Here is an 18,494-nt window from a genome sequence, read left to right as displayed (position 1 = left end):
TGTTTTAATAGCATGGCTATTTTGTCATTTTCTGTGTCCCTTTTGTGTTTTCTTTCTTTCTTTCTTTCTTTCTTTTTTTTTTTTTTTTTTTTTTTCTCCAAGAGACCTGCCCTGGAAGCACTGAGTTCTGGAGTCAGGAATTGTGGAAGCTGCCCAAGAGGTGCAATGGCCAGGTGTAGGGCCTGGGTTCCTCCAGCAATGGACTGAAGTGAGAGATTCTGTTACACAGTGTCTGGTTTCCCTTTGAAGGCAGCTGTGAGAAGGTTAGAGGAAGGGTGGGGAGCAAAGCTAACAGCCGCCCACAGAAGACACTGGGTAATGAGAGACTATAGTCCAAGACTACAGTGTTTGTAGGAAGCATACTTCAGTTTCAAAGACTTGTGCTCCATCAAGGCAACAACTTAGGGAAAGAAGAGGGGAAATGATTCAGGAGAGAGACAGGACCCCTGCAGCTGCTGCACACAGCTCTGGAGAAAGTTCTGGGGAAGGGTGGTGATTGGACTTAGAGCAAGGACATGGGTTGGGCTTTGGGTGAGGCTTCAGTTCACAGGTACTAACTAGTCAGACAGCATTCCCTCCCTCTCTCCTTCTGTTCTTTCTTCTGGAAAAACATTTTGCAATTTCACTCCAGTTACAGCATAGTCAAGGCAAGACCCATGCCTGCTGGTGCAATATACAAGTGCTTAGGGGCAGGGTGAGGAGACTAAACAAGCAATTTTCCAGATGCCTTGAGGGCATGAGGCTGCTCCCCAGTCTGTTTGTGGGGGAATCCACTCAGTTCAGTCATAAGGTGCTTCTGACACCTGCTGCCTTGATCAGGAACATTGGGGAGATGGTAAGCACCTTAGAGCTGGATTCAGTCAGAACCTGTTGCCAACAAGTGCCAGATATAATTCTAACTAATGTACATGTACTCCACAGATTATGCTCTGTGGGTTATGTCAATGTAACAAGATAGGGAGCAGCCTGGGCTGCAGGTGTCTTGACCTAGAAATGTAGAAAGCTGAAAATCCTTTGACTATCTCCTTGTGCCGCTCTCCTCTAAAGCAGCCCCTTTGGCCGGGGAGATGGCTCAGTAGAATAAGTGCTTCCCTGGCAAGCGCAAGGGCCTGAGTTCAATCCCTGGTTTCATCCCCTCCCCCCCAAAAAAAGAGTGTATTTTAGGAACAAACAGAGGTTAAGAGGGAAAGAAAGCTTCTGTCTGAGAGTGGGACAAAAGGGGTACCTGAGTGGATTGCCCCAGAATCTGTCTCTTCCAAGGATTTTTATAGAACAAAACCATGTGGTGAAGTGTGTCTATGGTGGAAAACATGGGAACTAAATTAGATAGAAATACTACAGGAAGTCAGACAGGGCTAGGCCCTCAAGGAGACAGCACAGAAGACAAGATACCTTGCAACTGTGAGAGAGATGGATGCTCCTGCTGCGGGCCAGACTTAAAGACCAAAGTTTGAACAAATGCTTCCCTCCCTAAAGATAAGCATCTGGGATTGATCATCACCTTGAGGAAGCCAGGAAGAGTCACGGATCCAACTGCTACCAGCTGGCTACCAGATAAACTCCTGTTTTATATTTGTGCCAGCTTGCTACATGACTTGCTTCACCATTTGGTTCTAGATTTATTTATTTTATTATTATTTTACTTCGTGTGTGTGTGTGTGTGTGTGTGTGTGTGTGTGTGTGTGTGTTACCAGGGACTCAGGACCTTGTGCTTGCCAGGCAAGCACTTACTCCACTGAGCTATCTCCCCAGCCCCTGGATCTGGATTTAATCAATTTTATCTGAGCAATGGTGCTTGCTATCTCATTGGTTGACCATAGCTTTGTCCCACCTCCTGCCCACCTAAGGGAGTTCCCATGTTGTCCACCTTATACCCACATCACTGCATGGTTTTACTCTATAAAAGTCTCTATAAAACAAACAGCTTCCTAGGGACAATGCACTTGGGCCTCCCTTCTGTTTCTCTCTTGGACAGAAGCTTTCTTTCTCCAAAAAATATATTCTGCTCTTAACCTCCGTTTGCTCCTAAAACTCATTCTTAGGTTTTAGAGAACATGAACTCATCACAGGTACCTTTCTGGTTGGGAATTTCATTCCCCTAGATCAGTAGCATTAATAGCCACAGAGGAAAGCAGCATAAGTGTCCATCCTCAGTTGAATGAATAAACAAAATATGGTGTACACATATGTGGATGCCTGATATCCCAGCACTATGGGAGGCCAAGTAAGGAGGATTACAAATTCAAGCCCCAAATGGGCAACTTATCAATGAGACTTTGTTTCAAAATAAAAATTATAAAAAGACCTGGGGATGTAGCATCCTGGGCTTTGGGTTCAATCTCCAATACAGCTAATAAATTAAAATAAAAGTTTTATAAAAGAATATAACTAAGCCCTAAAAAGGAAGGACATATGTCACATACTACAACTTAGATGAACTTTGAAGACATTACATTTGGTGAAGTATGGCAGACATACAAAGATAAATACTGTATAATTTCACTTATATGAAGTCCTCAGAGAAGTTGGCTATATGAAGACAGAATAGAATGAAGGGCACAGGAACTGGGGAAGGACATGGGGAGTTGGTGGTGACAGAATGTCAGTTTGGGAAGATGAAAAGTTCTTAAGATACATGGTGTGACTGCTGCAGAATGTGTATCATATATGCAGTGCCACTAAGCTACATCCTTAGAAATGACTAAGATGGTGAGTTTTACAGTATGAATATTTTCCACAATACTTTTTTTTTTTTTTTTTTTCAGAACCGGGGATTGAACTCAGATCCTTGCGTTTGCCAGTCAAGCGCTTATCCTACTGAGCCATCTCCCCGGCCCCAACAATACTTTTTTAAAGTATGTCTTCCCAGACTGAAACCCTAAGACCTAGAGACATGTCATTCTCTCTCCCTCTCACAGTAGTTGTTTCTAAATGATCTATTTTTCTTGATGTTTATCCCTGTGGGCTGATGGGAACCTACTCAGACTCACTTGGGAGTCTTAGAACCACATGCTTCTTTCCCAGGAATTAACGTCTTTCACTCAGTACCTACCCTAGGACAGGTTTTCATCTACACTGCCTGGATAAGGACCAGAATTTTATCTTACACATGGAATACAGAGTCATTCAGAGTGAAGAAAGAATTAGGAAACTGTTAATGTTGCAGAATCTGTACTGAACCAGATGGAAAATGCTCTACACCCAGGAATTAGAAGGCAACTTTTATTTATGCCAGCAGACTGGCTGGAACTAGGTCCAAGTCATCAGCCCTGGCTTAAAGTCACAATTTATATACATTTTGTAAGCAGGAAGTACAGCGTCCACAGTGTTAGTCTATACTTGGTTTCATATGTTTGGTCACATGTTGTCAGGCAGACGTCCAAGGCAGGTGTAATTGGAAGGGGTCATTCATCATAAGTCAGGAAGTTCTGGAGGAAGTCAGGGACTGGGCAAGCAGGTAAGATTACTGGTCTAGCCTTCTCGGCCAGATAGTCCTTGAAACAGACTAGCAGAACAAGATATGTGTGCGACCATTGTGCAGCTGGTCAGATAGAGCTGAGTCAAATTATCTCTGAGGTGCAACTGGATAGTTAAGTCATTGCTGACTGAGTCTGACATCCAATTATGAAGCTATAGTTTTAAATTTTCTATTACGTTAAGAATATTCAATTTTGAAACTAGATTTAGGGAAAATTCTTCAGGAAATAAGGTGAATCTGTTTGTTGAAGAGTAATGTTTGTTTTCATGCAATAGAGAACAAGTTTCATAAAAATCTAAAGTAAAACTTTTCTATACAATAGTCAGTCAATATTTAAACAATTTTGTTGTTTACAAAAAATTCTATCAAAAAAGACTTTTGGAAGGAATATTTCTCCCACGTCTCTGTTAATTAATTAATAAGAATATAGAGCTGGCCAGATAGCTCAGCGGACTAAAATGCCTGCTTAGGCAGGCGCAGGGACTAGGGTTCGATTCCCAGCGTGCCATGCTGGCCCTGCCCCTGGGGAGTGACGACACAGCGACTGAGACTGGGTGTGGTGGTAGGTGCCGGTAATCCCAGCATTTGGGAGGCTGAGAACAGGAGGATCACTATGAGTCTGATCTGTGTATTTAGACCCTGTAGGTCCTATACTAAAATACCTTTAAAAAAGTTTGTCAAAGAAACTTTAAAAAAAACAATAAGAATATAGCTATAAGTTAACAGATACTTCTTAATAACTTTTTCTGTCTCTTGGTAGAATAACCTCAGTTTTCACATTTAAAGTTACTAATTGCTGCTGGGGAGATGGCTCAGTAGAATAAGTGCTTGCCTGGCAAGCGCAAGGGCCCAAGTTCAATCCCCAGTTCTGCCAATAAATAAATAGATAGATAGATAAATAAATAAAGATACTAATTGCTCTTCTCTACAGGTTACTCAGGAGCTGTGGCCTTACGCTAGCTAGCTGGGCAGCCTTTCTGAGGTGAGGGTTCACATGCCCCATGACCACAGAGACACTACAGGAACAAAAGTGACCTCTTCGTGTGTTATTTGTTGAAACTGTACTTCCGATTTGATTTGAAACTGTCTCATTGCTGTTTATCAGTAAAATTTTGGCAAAAAAAAAAAGAAGAAGAAGACAGAAAGAAATAAGCATAGAATTTTCAAAACCACCAAATAAATACACAAAATGAAAAGACCCCCCCCCAAAAAAAAAGTGACCTCCTCATAGAAGCACAGAAAGGAGACAATGGTTCATATTCTTGATTTACAGCTAATGGAGAATTCATTGCCAGATACACCTAGAGTTGTTTCTTCAGACTTGGTTTTTGCAAAGTTTATCTTCCTGCTTATGTTTGGCTTAGCATACATGTAAAACACTCAGGGGGGTATGTAAATCAACAAGCAAGGAACACAGAGCACTGAGTGTGATGAAAACATTAAATATTAAAGAATATTAAGGGCTGGGGAGATAGCTCAGTGGTCTAAGAGCTTGCCTGGCAGTTTAATCCCTGTCACTGCATGCCACACCAGATCCAGAACCCTGGGTGCGCCATGCCGGCCCCGAAACTAGGCATGGTGAGGCACACCTGTAATCCCAGTGCTGGGGAAGCTGAGATAGGAGGATCACTATGCGTCTGAACAGTGGAGTGAGACTCTGTATCCAATATATATATTTATATTTTTTAAAATTTTTTTAAGCATTAAAATTGCTGTGGAGCTGTAGAACTTAAATGATATTCCCCTGGCAAGAGGACAATCAGTTAAAAATATACTCTTAGACTGAAGTTCCTATTTATGATGTCAAAGACACAGACCATTGAGTAAATGTGGAAAAAAGTTTAAATGAGAAAACTACATGGCACTTTTCATAGGTGAGAACAACACAGTACAACAAAGGTAGAAAAAAGCTCTCCCCTAAGAGCATGCATGCCTGAGGAAAGGCCAACTGCCCTGTGAACACATCTGAGGCCTTAAATCTAAGATGTCACTTATTTTGGGATGTACCCTACCAGGAAAGGAGAGATGCTGCTGCTCAGCTCAGATGCTTAATTTTCATTTCATGCTCTTTTCAGCAGCACAAAATTGGAGAAATTTGTGAAACTTCTCATTGAAAAGACTCTGTAAAAGAAAACTTTGGGGGATGGTAAGGATCTGGGTATATAAATTTGAGCCCATTCTTTCTTTGTTGTTGTTTTTACTTATTCTGAAATAGTTGCAATATGGTCATGTAACAGTTGTACAATCCTAGTCCCAATTGTGGTATGTGGTCTTCTCAGGAAAGAGCAGTCCTGAGTTACGCACTGTATTTTATGTGAATTAAACAGTGATGGGTCGGAGAAATGACTCAATAGAATAAGTGCTTCCCTAGCAAGCACAAGGGCCTGTGTTCAATCCCTGGTTCAGTTAAAAAAAAAAAAAAAAAAAAAAAAAAAAAAAAAGATAGTGGCTTTAAAATCTGGCTGAACACTAGGTCTCCTGGGAGGGCTGCTCCCACCCCACTCTCAACATTGTAGGAGACAGGTATTTGGTGTTCCTAGTATTAAAACCCCCTGGGGTTTTGATGTGCAGCCACTAAAGCTTTGGAGTGAAAGAAGGATTTAGGAGAGCAAGAAAGAGAGACTCATTTAAATCACACAAGAAGTAGAAAAAACCAAAGTGTTTCAATTTTTCAACCTTGGACAGTTGTGTACTACTGTGATTTGTTTCGAATTAACAAATTAAATTGAATCATATACCATTCTTGAATACATAGAAAAAGCAAAGTGTAACTTACATAAATTGGGTAGGGAATTTTAAAAATATGCCCATAGCCTGGTGACTCATACAGGTTTGGTGGGGGGAGACCTGCGCTGTTGGGTTTAAGATGTTACAATGTAATGTAAAATAATGAAAATATAAAATGTAATTATGTAACATGCTTGGTCTCAGAATTAAGACTGTAATTTCTTTAAAAGATAATAAAAATGGCATTAAACTGTGTGACTTCTCTAATCATAACACATTGGAAGGGTAAAGCAGGAGAACCTCAAGCTCAGCCCCTACCTGAACAATTTTGCAATTTAATGAATTTCTATTTCAAAACAAAAAAATGAAAAAGGCTGGGGATGTAGCTCAATGAAATAGCTTAGGTTCAATACCTGTTATTGCAAAAACAGACAAAACAAATACTCTCTCTATATATATTCAAATGTATGAGTTATATAAAAATCCAAGAAAATATAGGTACCTATAATGAATGACAAATTGTCTGTACAATGTATATACACTATACATGCAATTTTAGGGTTTTGTTTACAATTTTACAATGAAATTAATAAAACTTAAAATAATTACATATTAAAGCACATTAAATAAATTAAACCTCTTGTGTACGATTTTACTTTGCATTGCAGTACTCCGATCAGTAGCAGTTCACTGCCCATATGTGGACCTGAGTGACAAGGCCACGGGCCACTCCAAACTGGTCGTGCCTCTGAGAGGCTGCATTCAGTGAGCTGGGCATCGAAGACCAGGGGTGAATGTGTGGCTTTTGTGATCAGTTTATCATTCTGAGCATGCACCCTTCCACAATTTCAAGTGGCCTGAGGATATTGCCTACTATTCTACATATTACCCTTTATGATAAAAAAGAAGTACTGTGAAGCAGGTGACCATTTAGGTGATAGAACATCCTCACAGCTAAAGCCTGCATACACATTTCATGTAGGTGGGGAGTGACTGTCATACTCACCATGATTGCTGACTCAGGAAGATGTCCAGGATATGTCTATTATGTCGCACTTTGGTAAAATTATAAATATGCATTCTGCATGGAGATATGTTTCCCAAATTATTTTGTGATCCCACTATCATGAAAAAGATTCATGCATTCTCTGAGAACACAGGCCCCCAGCCAGTTTGGGATTCCGACAGGTATCAGAATGTACCACCTACCCACCCCACAGTAAGAAGTCTGGCTGTTGATTAAACAAATACCTGGTTTGGGGGCATATAATCTGCACATACCTGGCAGCAGCCTTCTACATTATTTTCTGGGTGTTTATTGCTTTATCAGGAAAGCGGTAGACTTCCCAGGTCTCCATCCATTTACAATTACTCATATCCTGTCTGCCATAATTTTTCTCTCATCACAGATCTCTAAAGACAGTAAGACAGATCCCTAAAGTCTCTTGAGATCAAGCTTCTCAAATACACATATAACTCAGAACTACCTGTGATGCTGGTCAAACTCATTTCTCCAGTCTGGAGGGGTGAGAGCAGCAGGGCTGGGACTGGGCTGAAGACCTGTAGAAACCAGGTCAGGTGCTGCTGCTGACACTTGTAAATCTTACCCTGGAGAGGCACTCATCAGAACTCAAGGGCTAAACTTGGGGGAGGGGAGCGTGTGCTGCTCTCCATAGGGCAAAGGAATAGCTATTAAGAGGCTTAGGGGAATTTTCTAGGCCGCTGTAATTGGGTATATTAAAGCAACAGAAACTTTTTCCACAGTTCTTTCTGGAGGCCAGAAGTGCAAGGCCAAAGTGTGATCAGGGCACCACTCCCTCCACCACTTTTATGAAGGAGTCCTCTGCCCACCTTATGGGGGCTCTAGGCAGCCCCCAGCTGTGGCAGTATCAGTCTTCTCTCTGCCTCTGTCCTTCTGTGGTGTTCTCTCTGTATACTGATTGCCTTACCCGACTCTACTGTGGCTTCATTTTAACTATAGCAATTACATCTGCAAGACTCTGTTTCCAAATATGGTCCCATTCACAGTCTACATAGAACTCCATTGCACATGGGCTCTGGGGCACATAGGTGATCCCAGCTCAAGACTCAACATGGGTTTGTCTTCCATTTCCTAGTACTTCAGAATTGTCTGGATGCTGCATAGTTCTGAACCTGATGCCTAGATTGTCTTAAAATGGAGCTGGGGGGCCCAGAAGACGGCTCAGTAGGGTAAGCGCTTGCCTGGCAAGCGCAAGGGCCGGAGTTCAATGCCCAGTTCCACAAAACAAATAAAAAATAAATAAATAAATAAAATGGAGCTGGGTTCCCTCAGTGATTGTTCTCATTCCCCACCTGTTGGGGAAAATACCTGAGTTTCAAAGCCCCTTGTTGGCATGCATAAAGTTTTAGCTCCAATGAAAGGTCATCGCACTTAAGAGGAAAAAGTTCTGCTGTATAGCTGTTTCACAGAAACCAGCTGGTGATGAATCCCTAGATCAGCAGACAGCACAAGGCTTATTATGTTTGGAAGATGCATTATCTGCGTGACTTTATTCTATGCAAGATTATTAACTTTCAGAGAACAAAATTCACATTAAACTACTTTTGGTCTTTTCTGTGTGTGCATATTCTGTGGTGGGGGAAACCAAGCCCCAGAGCCCATGTGTTCTAGGCAAGGGCTCTGTCACCAAGCTACATTCTAGTCCCTGCTATGTCGTTTTACCTGTGTGCTTTGGAATTCATAGTGAAGATGTGAATGTGTAATTTTCTTGGCTGCTAGCCTTCATCTCTGTTACCTTGTAACAGCACTGTGTTGGGCTTCAAACCTCAATATTGATATGGAAAACTCATAACCCCTCTTGCACAATGCCTGGAACATAGTGGTTACTTAAATATTTGTTAAAGGTGCAGGTGGAGAGTAACTAATCTCTTTCCCTATAAAGAGAGATGAGGACTGCATTGATGCCTGATGTTGTCCCGACCCGCGGGTTAGTCAACAAGGACCCTAGAGGGGGAGTGGGGATGAGAAGAGACAGGAGACACAAAGAATGGGAACAAGACAGGATTCTGATCAAGTCCTGTTTATTCAGGGGAGGTGCTGGGTATATATAGGGGGTGTAGGAATGAGGAAGTCTCAGCTCTAGGGGGTCAGCAGGTATCTAGGCAACGGGGAAGTGTCACCTCTGGGGCATAGCATGTGATTCACGGGGAATGGGCAAGGTGAGAAGGACCATAAACTTAACTCAGCAGGGGAATAGAAACTTAAGAAAATGGCTGACACTATTATAAAAGGGATACCAGTTAATGGCTTCCCACATGATGTAACCTTCATGCAAAGTTGTATAGATTTCTTAATTGGTGTGTGTGTGGGGAGAGGGATTAAGAAGTGTGAACATATATGCACATATGGTAGTTATGGCAGTTTATGTGTCTAGGTTTGATTTTGTGGTGCTTAAAGCCTTTTCTACTGGATTTATAATCTTCAGTACTAATTTTTGAAACTAGAAACTGTTGCCTGGTAGTTTATTTCATGTACATACTTCTGCCCCTTTGTGACATGTTGGTTTTCTGTGCAGATGTGTAAACTAAGTGAAATGTGAGATAGCCACTATTTTATTCTCAGATGATCTTATGGACAGAAGTTATTAAAAACTTCAGATAACAACTATACACTAGTTATGGCTGCTTCTCAGTAGAGCCTGTGTGGTACATGAAGCCAGTCCTACTGTGAAGTCTCTACTATGGGATGGTAGTTTAGTACTATACTACTTAAGTTTTTTGTGGCTTTGAGGCAACTGTAGATCCACATGGATTTTTTTTTTTTTTTTTTTCCAGAACTGGGGATTGAACTCAGGCCCTTGAACTTGCCAGGCAAGCAGTTATTCTACTGAGCCATCTCCCCAACCCCAACATGGAGTTATTTTTTAAAAAGTTACAAAAAATGTACACCTTCTATGTCCCTTAGCAAGTTTCCCTCACTGTTATATTTTGCGAAGTCTAGCACTGCATGACAAGGAGGACAAGACTTGTGTAACCACCCATTTTGTTCATGTTGCCTGGTTGTCTTGTACTTATGTGTTTAGGTCCATGTAATTTCATCCCATGCGTGGGCTTGTATACCCATGATCACAGTCAAGATACAGAATATTCCATCACTTCAAGAACACTGGTGTTGCCCCTTTATAGCCCAATAACCTCCTCCCCCAACTATCTTCAGCATGGTGTGGCAACCATTAATCTTTTCACTATTTTTCATGGATGGCACTTCAAAGATGTTACAGAAATGGAAATATTCACAGGCACCTCCAAGCACATTCCTGACCCATCTGTGTTCTACAATTGTGTGGAAATGAAGCAGGAAGTGGAAAAGCAGAATTTTGGGGCAGCCAGATAGCGCTGCGGATTAAAGCTCCTGCTTAGGCAAATGCAGGGACAGGGTTCAATCCCTGGTTCCACATGTCATGACTGAGACTGGGTGTGGTGCTGCTCACCTATAATCCCAGCACTTGGGAGGCTGAAAACAGGAGGACCACTACAAGCTCGATCTGTGTAGTGAGACCCTGTACTAAATACATAAAAAAAAGCAGTTTCTTCCTTTTCAGATGAATAATTTTTGTCTTTTTTTTTTTTTTTTTTTTTTTTTTCTGGGGATTGAACTCAGGCCCTTGCGCTTGCCAGGGGAGCACTTCTTCCACTGAGCCATCTCCCCAGCCCCAATTTTTATCATCTTGATCTTACAGGCAAGCTTCAAAAGCAGTGTACCGGCTGAGGGAGCCCAGGCCCAGGCCCTCAGAGATGGCATCTAGTGCAGTGTGTCTTCTGGGAGAGGGTACTTGCTCCAGAGTCAGGAATGGTGTTGGTGAAGCTGTGGGCTCCGCTGACTGTGCCACTTTCAGGCAGCCAGCATACATCCTGAGATCAGGTGATACTATCAGGAATTCCTCTGTTCTGTAAATGTGCCTCCTGTGGTTGACCTCATATAATTGAGGAGTGGAGAAGAGTCTCATCAAATTGTGGAGTGCAGACGCCAGTCCAGGCGCAGTGAAATGGTGGTCAATAAATTTGTCTGCCAAACGCTGACCTCGATGACGGCCTGTGGGCAGCTGTGCTTGGAAATGAGTGGGTGTCTGCTGGGTCACTGCGAGGGTAGTGTCCTAGGCTCGGTGCTGGCTGTGGCGACAGGACACCCTCCAGACACCCAGGGCCTAAGTCCTTCGCTTTTGTGGCCGCTCACCGGGTCTACACCGCCTCTCCGGAGCTGGGGCTGCTGCTGAAGAAGCCACGTGGACACCTGGCCGGAAGGTATTTCTCAACCTTGGCCGCCCAGGCAGGGCCCAGCATCACCGCGCTTTCTTCCGCCTCGCCCTCAGTGGGGACAAGCACGCAGGCTTCCCTGAAGCGCGCTAAGACCCTGCAGCCCAGCAGCACCGCCCCGAGGCCCGAGGGGGCGGGGCTCACCATTGTGACATCACCGGGGCGGGGCTCCGTGCGCAGATGGACGTGCGGGCGCGGGGAAGGCATCGCTTAGGTAAGGAGTCGGCACGCGGTCTGCCTTGAGCTTCTCTCGGCTCTGTCCCGCCTCTCCTCCGGGTCCGCGCAGAGCCGCCCTGGGACAAGGGGGCCACAGACTACGACCCCGCCCTGGTCAAGTGCCTCTGTCTGGGTCGCAGCCGCTCCCCGCCCCCACACGCTGCGGGCCTGGGTTGTCCCCGGCGGCTGTACCGCGCCGCCCACCGTTCTCCCCGCTGAGCGTCCCTCTCCCGGATCCCGGGCCTGAGCCTCCTCCGTCCCTTGCTGTCGTCTCACACTCCCCATCCGGCCTTGCACTCTGCGCCCTTCTCCCCGTAGTCGAAGCGGAAGGCTGGGTGCGCGGTCCCTGGAGGACCCGCCCTCGGCTCTAGGGTTATAGGTTTGGAGCTCTGTCTTCTCTGTCGCCCCAGGCCCTGCCTCGCTGGCCAGCATTCTGCCAGGACTTTTTCACTGCTGTTTTCCCTCGCCAGGCCCGGATGCTGGAGAACTAACTGCTTAGGCTAGCGACCGCAATGTGGAGGTGACCGGCAGCGTGAGGATCCGGAGCCAGTGAGCGCGCAGGGCTTGGCCAGGTGGACGCCCGCCAGCCGGCGGGGCAGTCCGGAGCTCAGCATGGAGGCCGAAGGCTTGGGCTGGCTTCTGGTTCCGCTGCATCAGCTGGTCTCCTGGGGGGCCTCTGGGGCCATAGTCTTTGGAGGGGTGGTGCCGTACATCCCGCAGTACAGGGATATCCGGAGGACACAGAATGCCGACGGTTTCTCAACTCATGTGTGTCTGGTGCTACTGGTGGCCAATATTTTACGGATCCTCTTCTGGTAAGTTGGGGACTTTCCTATCTGGGGTGTTTTTTGGAGAGGTGGCTTTCTGCTCTTGGGTATTAGATGCAATGAGGGGTGGGGTAGAACTGTTTACTTCCTATAGAGACTCCATCACCTTAAGTGACTCGGGCGACCATTTTAGGGTTCGCCAGCCTTGTGGCCTCAACAGACTCACTGGACTTTTGGGGATGAGAGTTCTCTAGGAAAGGTGGAACTGAGAATCTCAGATTTAATCTCCACATTTGCCTCGTTATGTAATGCTGTGCTTTCCTTCATCTGGTACTTCCTGGGGCCTCCCTGTGGGCATTGTCCTAGGACTCTACCTGCCCTTTAGTTTCTAATGGGGGCGGGGCGGGAGAAGACAATGAAATGCGTAAGGGTGGCAGAGAGGATCTTCTGGATGTCATTACCTCCTTGTGTGACTTTGTTTTTTACAGTCAGATTCTGCCTTTTTTGACAGAATCTTTGAGTCTCTCCTCTTTTTTTCTTGTTTCTCTTGGGCCAGCTTCCTCATACTGTTTTTAGATTCTGTTAAGGAAATTGAAGTTATTTTTTTTTTTTTTTTGTCTTGTGGCTAGTACTCACTCTACCTCTGTGCTACCTCCCTGGTGTTGAAATTAGTTGTAACAGTTGAAGCCAAATGTAATATGAAGGGTGAATTTTCAGAAGAAATGAAGATATAAATAGCCACATCCTCGGTAAAAAAAAAAAAAAAAGACTTCTGGGTGGTTTCTAGGTCTCTGTGCACAGAGGAAAGGCTTGCAGAACTCAAGAGGATGGTCAGCCAGGAAGAAAGGCCCCAGGCAGCTGTTGTCAGAACTCTGTTCTTGATTCTTTGGTCACTGTTTGATTAATCACGTTCATTGTTTTTACTAGTGTTTAAATCAATCTTACTGACTTAAAATGTATACAGTTGATGAATATGTCCACCTTGAGTTTATGAGCCAAAAATTTTCTATTTCGTTTGTGCTGTGCTAGCCCTTGGCCTAGACAGCTATAGATCTACAGTGCCCTTGGGAGGGTGTTTTGCTCCTGCCTGGTATTTTTAGAAGGTGAACTAGTGAGTTGACCACCCCTGTCCTTGGAGAACTGAACTCTGCGGTTGAGGGTGGCTTGGCCGCTGTAGCAACATTGGGAAATATCACCTCAGGGTTTCTCTCTGGGCTGAGCTACTTCTGAGGAAGTTCGAGTTCCTCATTTTGTTTAACTACAATTTAAACTGTTTTCAAGATTTCTTTGTCTTGTACGTTCACATGAAGGACCTAGGAAATGGACCCCAGTGCTACATGACTGTGATTTGATGGACTGAAGTGGCCTGAATTAAGTCTAAGGTTAAATGGAAGCAGATCCTTAAATATAATTGTCTAAAGCTGTTGTTTACTTTGACCACAGGAAGTGGGGTGCAGTCCCTTAGGCAGGTTGTCCAGGTCTGCCAGACCCGGTGTTCAGATTGCGAAGGAACATTGTACTTATCTTAAGGGTTGTGGAATAAGCTTCCTGCAAAATAATGGAGAACTGCCGGAGGTTCGATTAGCATATGGGAAGAAGATCCACTTACAAGGTTTTCCTTCAGTGTGCTTATTGTTTAAAATTGTAAAGAAAATAATGTATTTATTATACATCTGAGCAGCAATGTCTTGGAGTTAGCTCACGACTCATCCAGTGCTCCCTGTCAAGGCAGGCCCTGTGCTTGTGGCTGTAGAGATCTTGTTGCTCCAAGGCTGCATGACAACCCTTTTATCTCTCATTTTGGAGCCTTTTGCAGCTGTCATTCCTGCTGATCTCCAGGATCCAGGTTAGTCTGATTCAGAGGTTGTGAGAGTTTCCCATGTGCCAGACAGGGCCTGAGGCCCCAGGGTTTATGCTTTAGCACATGTACCATACCACGTGCATGTGCGTCCCCCTCACATGTACGCACAGTTATGAGTTGGGAGTGGTGGAGGAAGGAGAGTTGATTGGGACTGTGACAAGCTCCCCATGAGTTGGATGTTGCCTCAACTGTAAGACAGTGGTGGAGTTAGAATCTTCAGCAGCTTCCAGTGCTGGCATCATCCCAGACTTTAGAGCTCCAGGCCTTTCAGGGAAGTATATCCTACTCTTGCTGGTTTTACTATCCTATAGGAAGTGGTTCTTTTAACTGTAAACTTATGGGCATTGAGAATTTCATAACTCTCATAATACCCTTATTTCTTACAGTTCTTTTTTTTTTTTTTTTTTGCAAAACTAGCATTTAATAGATATACTATACACAGAGTTACGGACTGAGGGAATTGGCATTTGTGGCATCAGAGGCCAAGTGATCCCTGTAGGTAGTATTTGTGGGCTCCGATTACATAGGGAAGCAGAGAGGGGCCAGGGTCAGTGAGCAAGGAGGGTGGGCTTCATTGTTGAGTCCCAGAGCCATGGGCTCCACCAACAAAGTTCTTGCTCTCCATGCTATGGGAGGCAGGCAGGGTACAGGTTGGGTGCCGACCCTCTGTCATTGTTGGTCAGGGTTCTCCTCTGTAAGAAGGAAAACGGCACATCTTAGAGACAGGAACATTCTGCTCCTGAGGTAATGGCTTTAGTGTTGGGTGGGGAGTAAATGCACAGCTTCTTTTCTATCCCAGTTTTTATCTTGGCTTGGAACATGGAGAAGTTGTCCTCTGTAGAACTCTTTGCTGTACTTAGACCTTGTGCATTCCCCCCATCCCACTGTGTGCAACCCAGTTGGGGAGGAAATCTTGCTTGAGCTGCTGCGTGGCGCAGATGTACCCTTTGTGCAGAAGGATCTGCCTCACAGGATCTGTGATAACCCAGTCTCAGGCAGAAGTGAGCAAGTGCCTCACCAACCAGACTTAAATTTGATAATTAAAATGGTATCTTTCTATTTAAATTGTGTTTTTAAATGAATGAGGTTGAACTTTGTTTTCTGTTTCATTTTGCCCTGTGTGGGGTTTTGTTTTTTTTTTTTTTTTGTACCAGGGATCAAACTCAGGACCTTGTTCTTGCTGGGCAAGCACTTATTCCACTGTGCTAGCTCCCTGGCCCTTGTGTATTTTTGTGGAAAGTTCTGAGCTTTGAAATTTTGTGACCTAGTTTGCCTTCACCTAAAATCAGCTAAATAGCCCAGGTCGCTTACTTCATGTCAAATGGTCTCCTTACTGTAAATGTCCGCTTCATCTGGATCTGACAAGATCTAGTCATAAGGTCTAAGTACAGCAAAGAGTTCTACAGGGGATAACTTCTCCATGTTCCAAGCCAAGAGAAAAACTGGGATGGAAGAGAAGTTGTGTACATATCACCACAGGAGCAGAATGTTCCTGTCTCTAAGATGTGGTGTTTTCCTTCTTAAAGAGGAAAACACTGGCCAACAAGGACAGAGGGTCATTAGTATGGGTCATTTTTTTCTTTCTTTTTTTTTTTTTTTCCTTTTTGGCCGAACTGGGGATTGAACTCAGACCCTTGCACTTGCCAGGCAAGCACTTATTCTACTGAGCCATCTCCCTGGCCCCAGTGTGGGTCATTTTGGTGTGGGTCATTTTGGTGTGGGTCATTTTGGTGTGGGTCATTTTGGTGTGGGTCATTTTGGTGTGGCTTATGGAGAGTGTAAAAAACTTTTGCCTTTTTTAAATATAGTTTTTCTGTCCTCATTTTTTCTGTTGGTCATTTGAAAAACAGAAGTGACTTTTAAGTCACAATGGTCTGGAAATGCTGTTAGCCAGTGGCCCATATAACTAGAAGTGAACTTGGTTGAAAGGTCTCTGCTGGGTTTGTGATAAAGTAGGTCATTTTATTATGGTGTTGACCAGCTCAGGATGTGGCAGCAACCACATAGTTTCCTCTGGAATGACCAGCTCCATGTGCCTCATTTAGTGCCTTCAGTGGGCCTTGGCCCACCCGACCTCTGCATGCATGAGTTGGTCACCCACGTAGTCAATGGACAGCAGTTTCTAGAAGAGGCCCTTGGCCTGGCTCTGTGTTCTCCCAACACCTGAGGCTTAGAATCTGTCCTTCACAGGTGAAGGACAAAGGCTTGGAGATGCTGTGTCGCAGGTGCTGAGGCCTGTGGGTAGCAGCACGGTGACGAGACCTACCTATAGGCAGAGCGCATAAGTCTGCTGCACACCGACTTGGCCTCTGGCCCAGAAGTCTGTCACAACTGCTGTACATCTTCCCAGCTGGACCTTGTCTTCACCTGGTGTTTAGCTCATCAGCTCTATCTTGGCATCAGTTTGTCTTGATTCCTCACCTGTATTTCCTGATGGCCTCATGGGGTGGGGAACTGATGAAGCCACAGGAGTCTAGGTGACATTTCTGGGGATGCAGCTGCTGTCTTTGTCTGTGCCCTGGTCCCTGTAACCACCTAGACCTAGATAGTTCACCCCTCTGCTTTCTCATTAGCTCCCAGAACTTCCTTGACCTTAGGTGACTGCTTAGCTGTTTGGGTTCACAAGCTCCCAGGAAACATGTGGAGGCCTTTTCCCTAGGGAGCTACACAGAATGTTCATAATAGAATCTGAGGATTCTGTCTTTGCTCCCCCACAACCCCAGGAGAAGATCTCAGACTTTCCTGGTTAGGGATTGAGAAAACTTGACTTAGCATCTGCCACTGTTTAAGCCACATATTCTTACCTGCTTGGCTAGCTTACCAGGGCTGGAAGCTCCTGCCCCAAGAAGTCCCCATTAGAGGAGTGTGATTGCCCCCAGAGGCTTCAGTGGGTTATGATTCACTTCTGCAGTGAATTGTATTTGTAAGCTTGCAGGTGCTGACTGGTAATACTTGCGTGAACTAGAGGTTGGTTGTCTGTGCTGACTGTATGCTATACCATAGTTTTTCTTATTGTGTAAGCAGATTTCAGTCACACACTTTGAGAGCTGTGATACCAGGTTGTGTCTACTTTTGGCTTTTATAAATTGCTGACAAAAGTGTCACCACTGAATTTTGTGAACAGCTTTTTTGGTTTTAATTTATGGTGTGACTTTGGCAAGTTCCTTGTCACAGTAGCCAAGTGAATGGTTCAGGGGGCTGCTGTCTCCTGAGCAGACCTGGGACTGACTCCAAGTCAGTGAGATCTGAAGGTGCACTTGTCTGAGCTACCGATCTTATGCTGCTTCTACCTTGAGTTCATAAAAGGCTATAGCCATGGCCACAGTGGGTGTCAGATCCCTCCCAGGGGCTCTTTCCCCAGTTGTGGCATGGGACCTGGCCAAGGAGAGGTTCCTGTAGATATATTGGTAGAGGCTGGCGTCCACCTTCCTCCCTGACATGTGGTCTCTTCACCTCTCCAGGTTTGGAAGGCACTTTGAGTCTCCCCTCCTTTGGCAGAGCATAATCATGATCCTGACCATGTTGCTGATGCTGAAACTCTGTACTGAGGTCCGCGTGGCAAATGAGCTGAACATAAAACGCCGCTCCTTTGCAGGTTGGTGTTAATAACTTTTGAAAATAAAGTCTTACCAAATCAACAAAGTTGTCCTTTCTTTATTTGGTGAAATAAAAGCCACTTTAATGTTTTCTAAGAAGCTTTCATTTCACCAAGTGGTGACTTGGTAATTGACGGTGTTTTCAGGATGTTGAACAACTTTACACATTTTGTCGTGGGAAACAATTCATGATTAGAGTTTCTACATTAGAATGTGGGTGAAGTATTAATTCATCATTGCCTCCTCTTTTGTTATGCTGATGCTGTATGAGAACCAGAAGTAAGCCTCTGTCTGCACCTTGGCCCTGTGTGATTTATATGCAGTTCACATCCTTATGGTTATCATTAACCATGTGTAGCCCACATACCTTGTTAAATGTTCTACCACTCATGCATTGGCAGGTCAGCGCAACTCCTTTCCCAGGACTACACATATAGGATGTGCATACTCTGTGGTTCTTTGGTCAGTGCACGACAGTTACAAACTTAGCAGGCTCTTATTAGCGCATGTCGCTCTTTGATTTTTTTTTTTTTTTTTGGCAGAAACAGGGATTG

General features: G+C 44.5%; 1 protein-coding gene across 9 annotated transcripts in view; it reads left to right on the top strand.

The window, feature by feature from the left end:
- The first annotated feature begins 11,031 nt into the window (after positions 1 to 11,031).
- Positions 11,032 to 18,494, top strand: part of Pqlc1 (PQ loop repeat containing 1) — a 36,807-nt gene continuing 29,344 nt past the window's right edge. For 7 of the 9 annotated variants that reach the window (XR_002817839.1, XR_002817840.1, XM_023700076.1 and 4 more), the window contains exons 1-2: positions 11,723 to 12,531; positions 17,806 to 17,939. Coding sequence is in view for 7 of the 9 variants with exons in the window: in XM_023700076.1 (XP_023555844.1) it covers positions 12,329 to 12,531; positions 17,806 to 17,939 (337 nt within the window). In the remaining 2 variants the exon portion in view is untranslated. The other 2 variants (XM_004640205.2, XM_023700072.1) reach the window with 2 other exon arrangements.

The sequence above is a fragment of the Octodon degus genome, unplaced genomic scaffold, assembly GCF_000260255.1.
Source record: "Octodon degus isolate 3935 unplaced genomic scaffold, OctDeg1.0 scaffold00120, whole genome shotgun sequence".
NCBI lineage: Eukaryota > Metazoa > Chordata > Mammalia > Rodentia > Octodontidae > Octodon > Octodon degus.
This window is presented reverse-complemented; position numbering and strand designations above follow the sequence as displayed.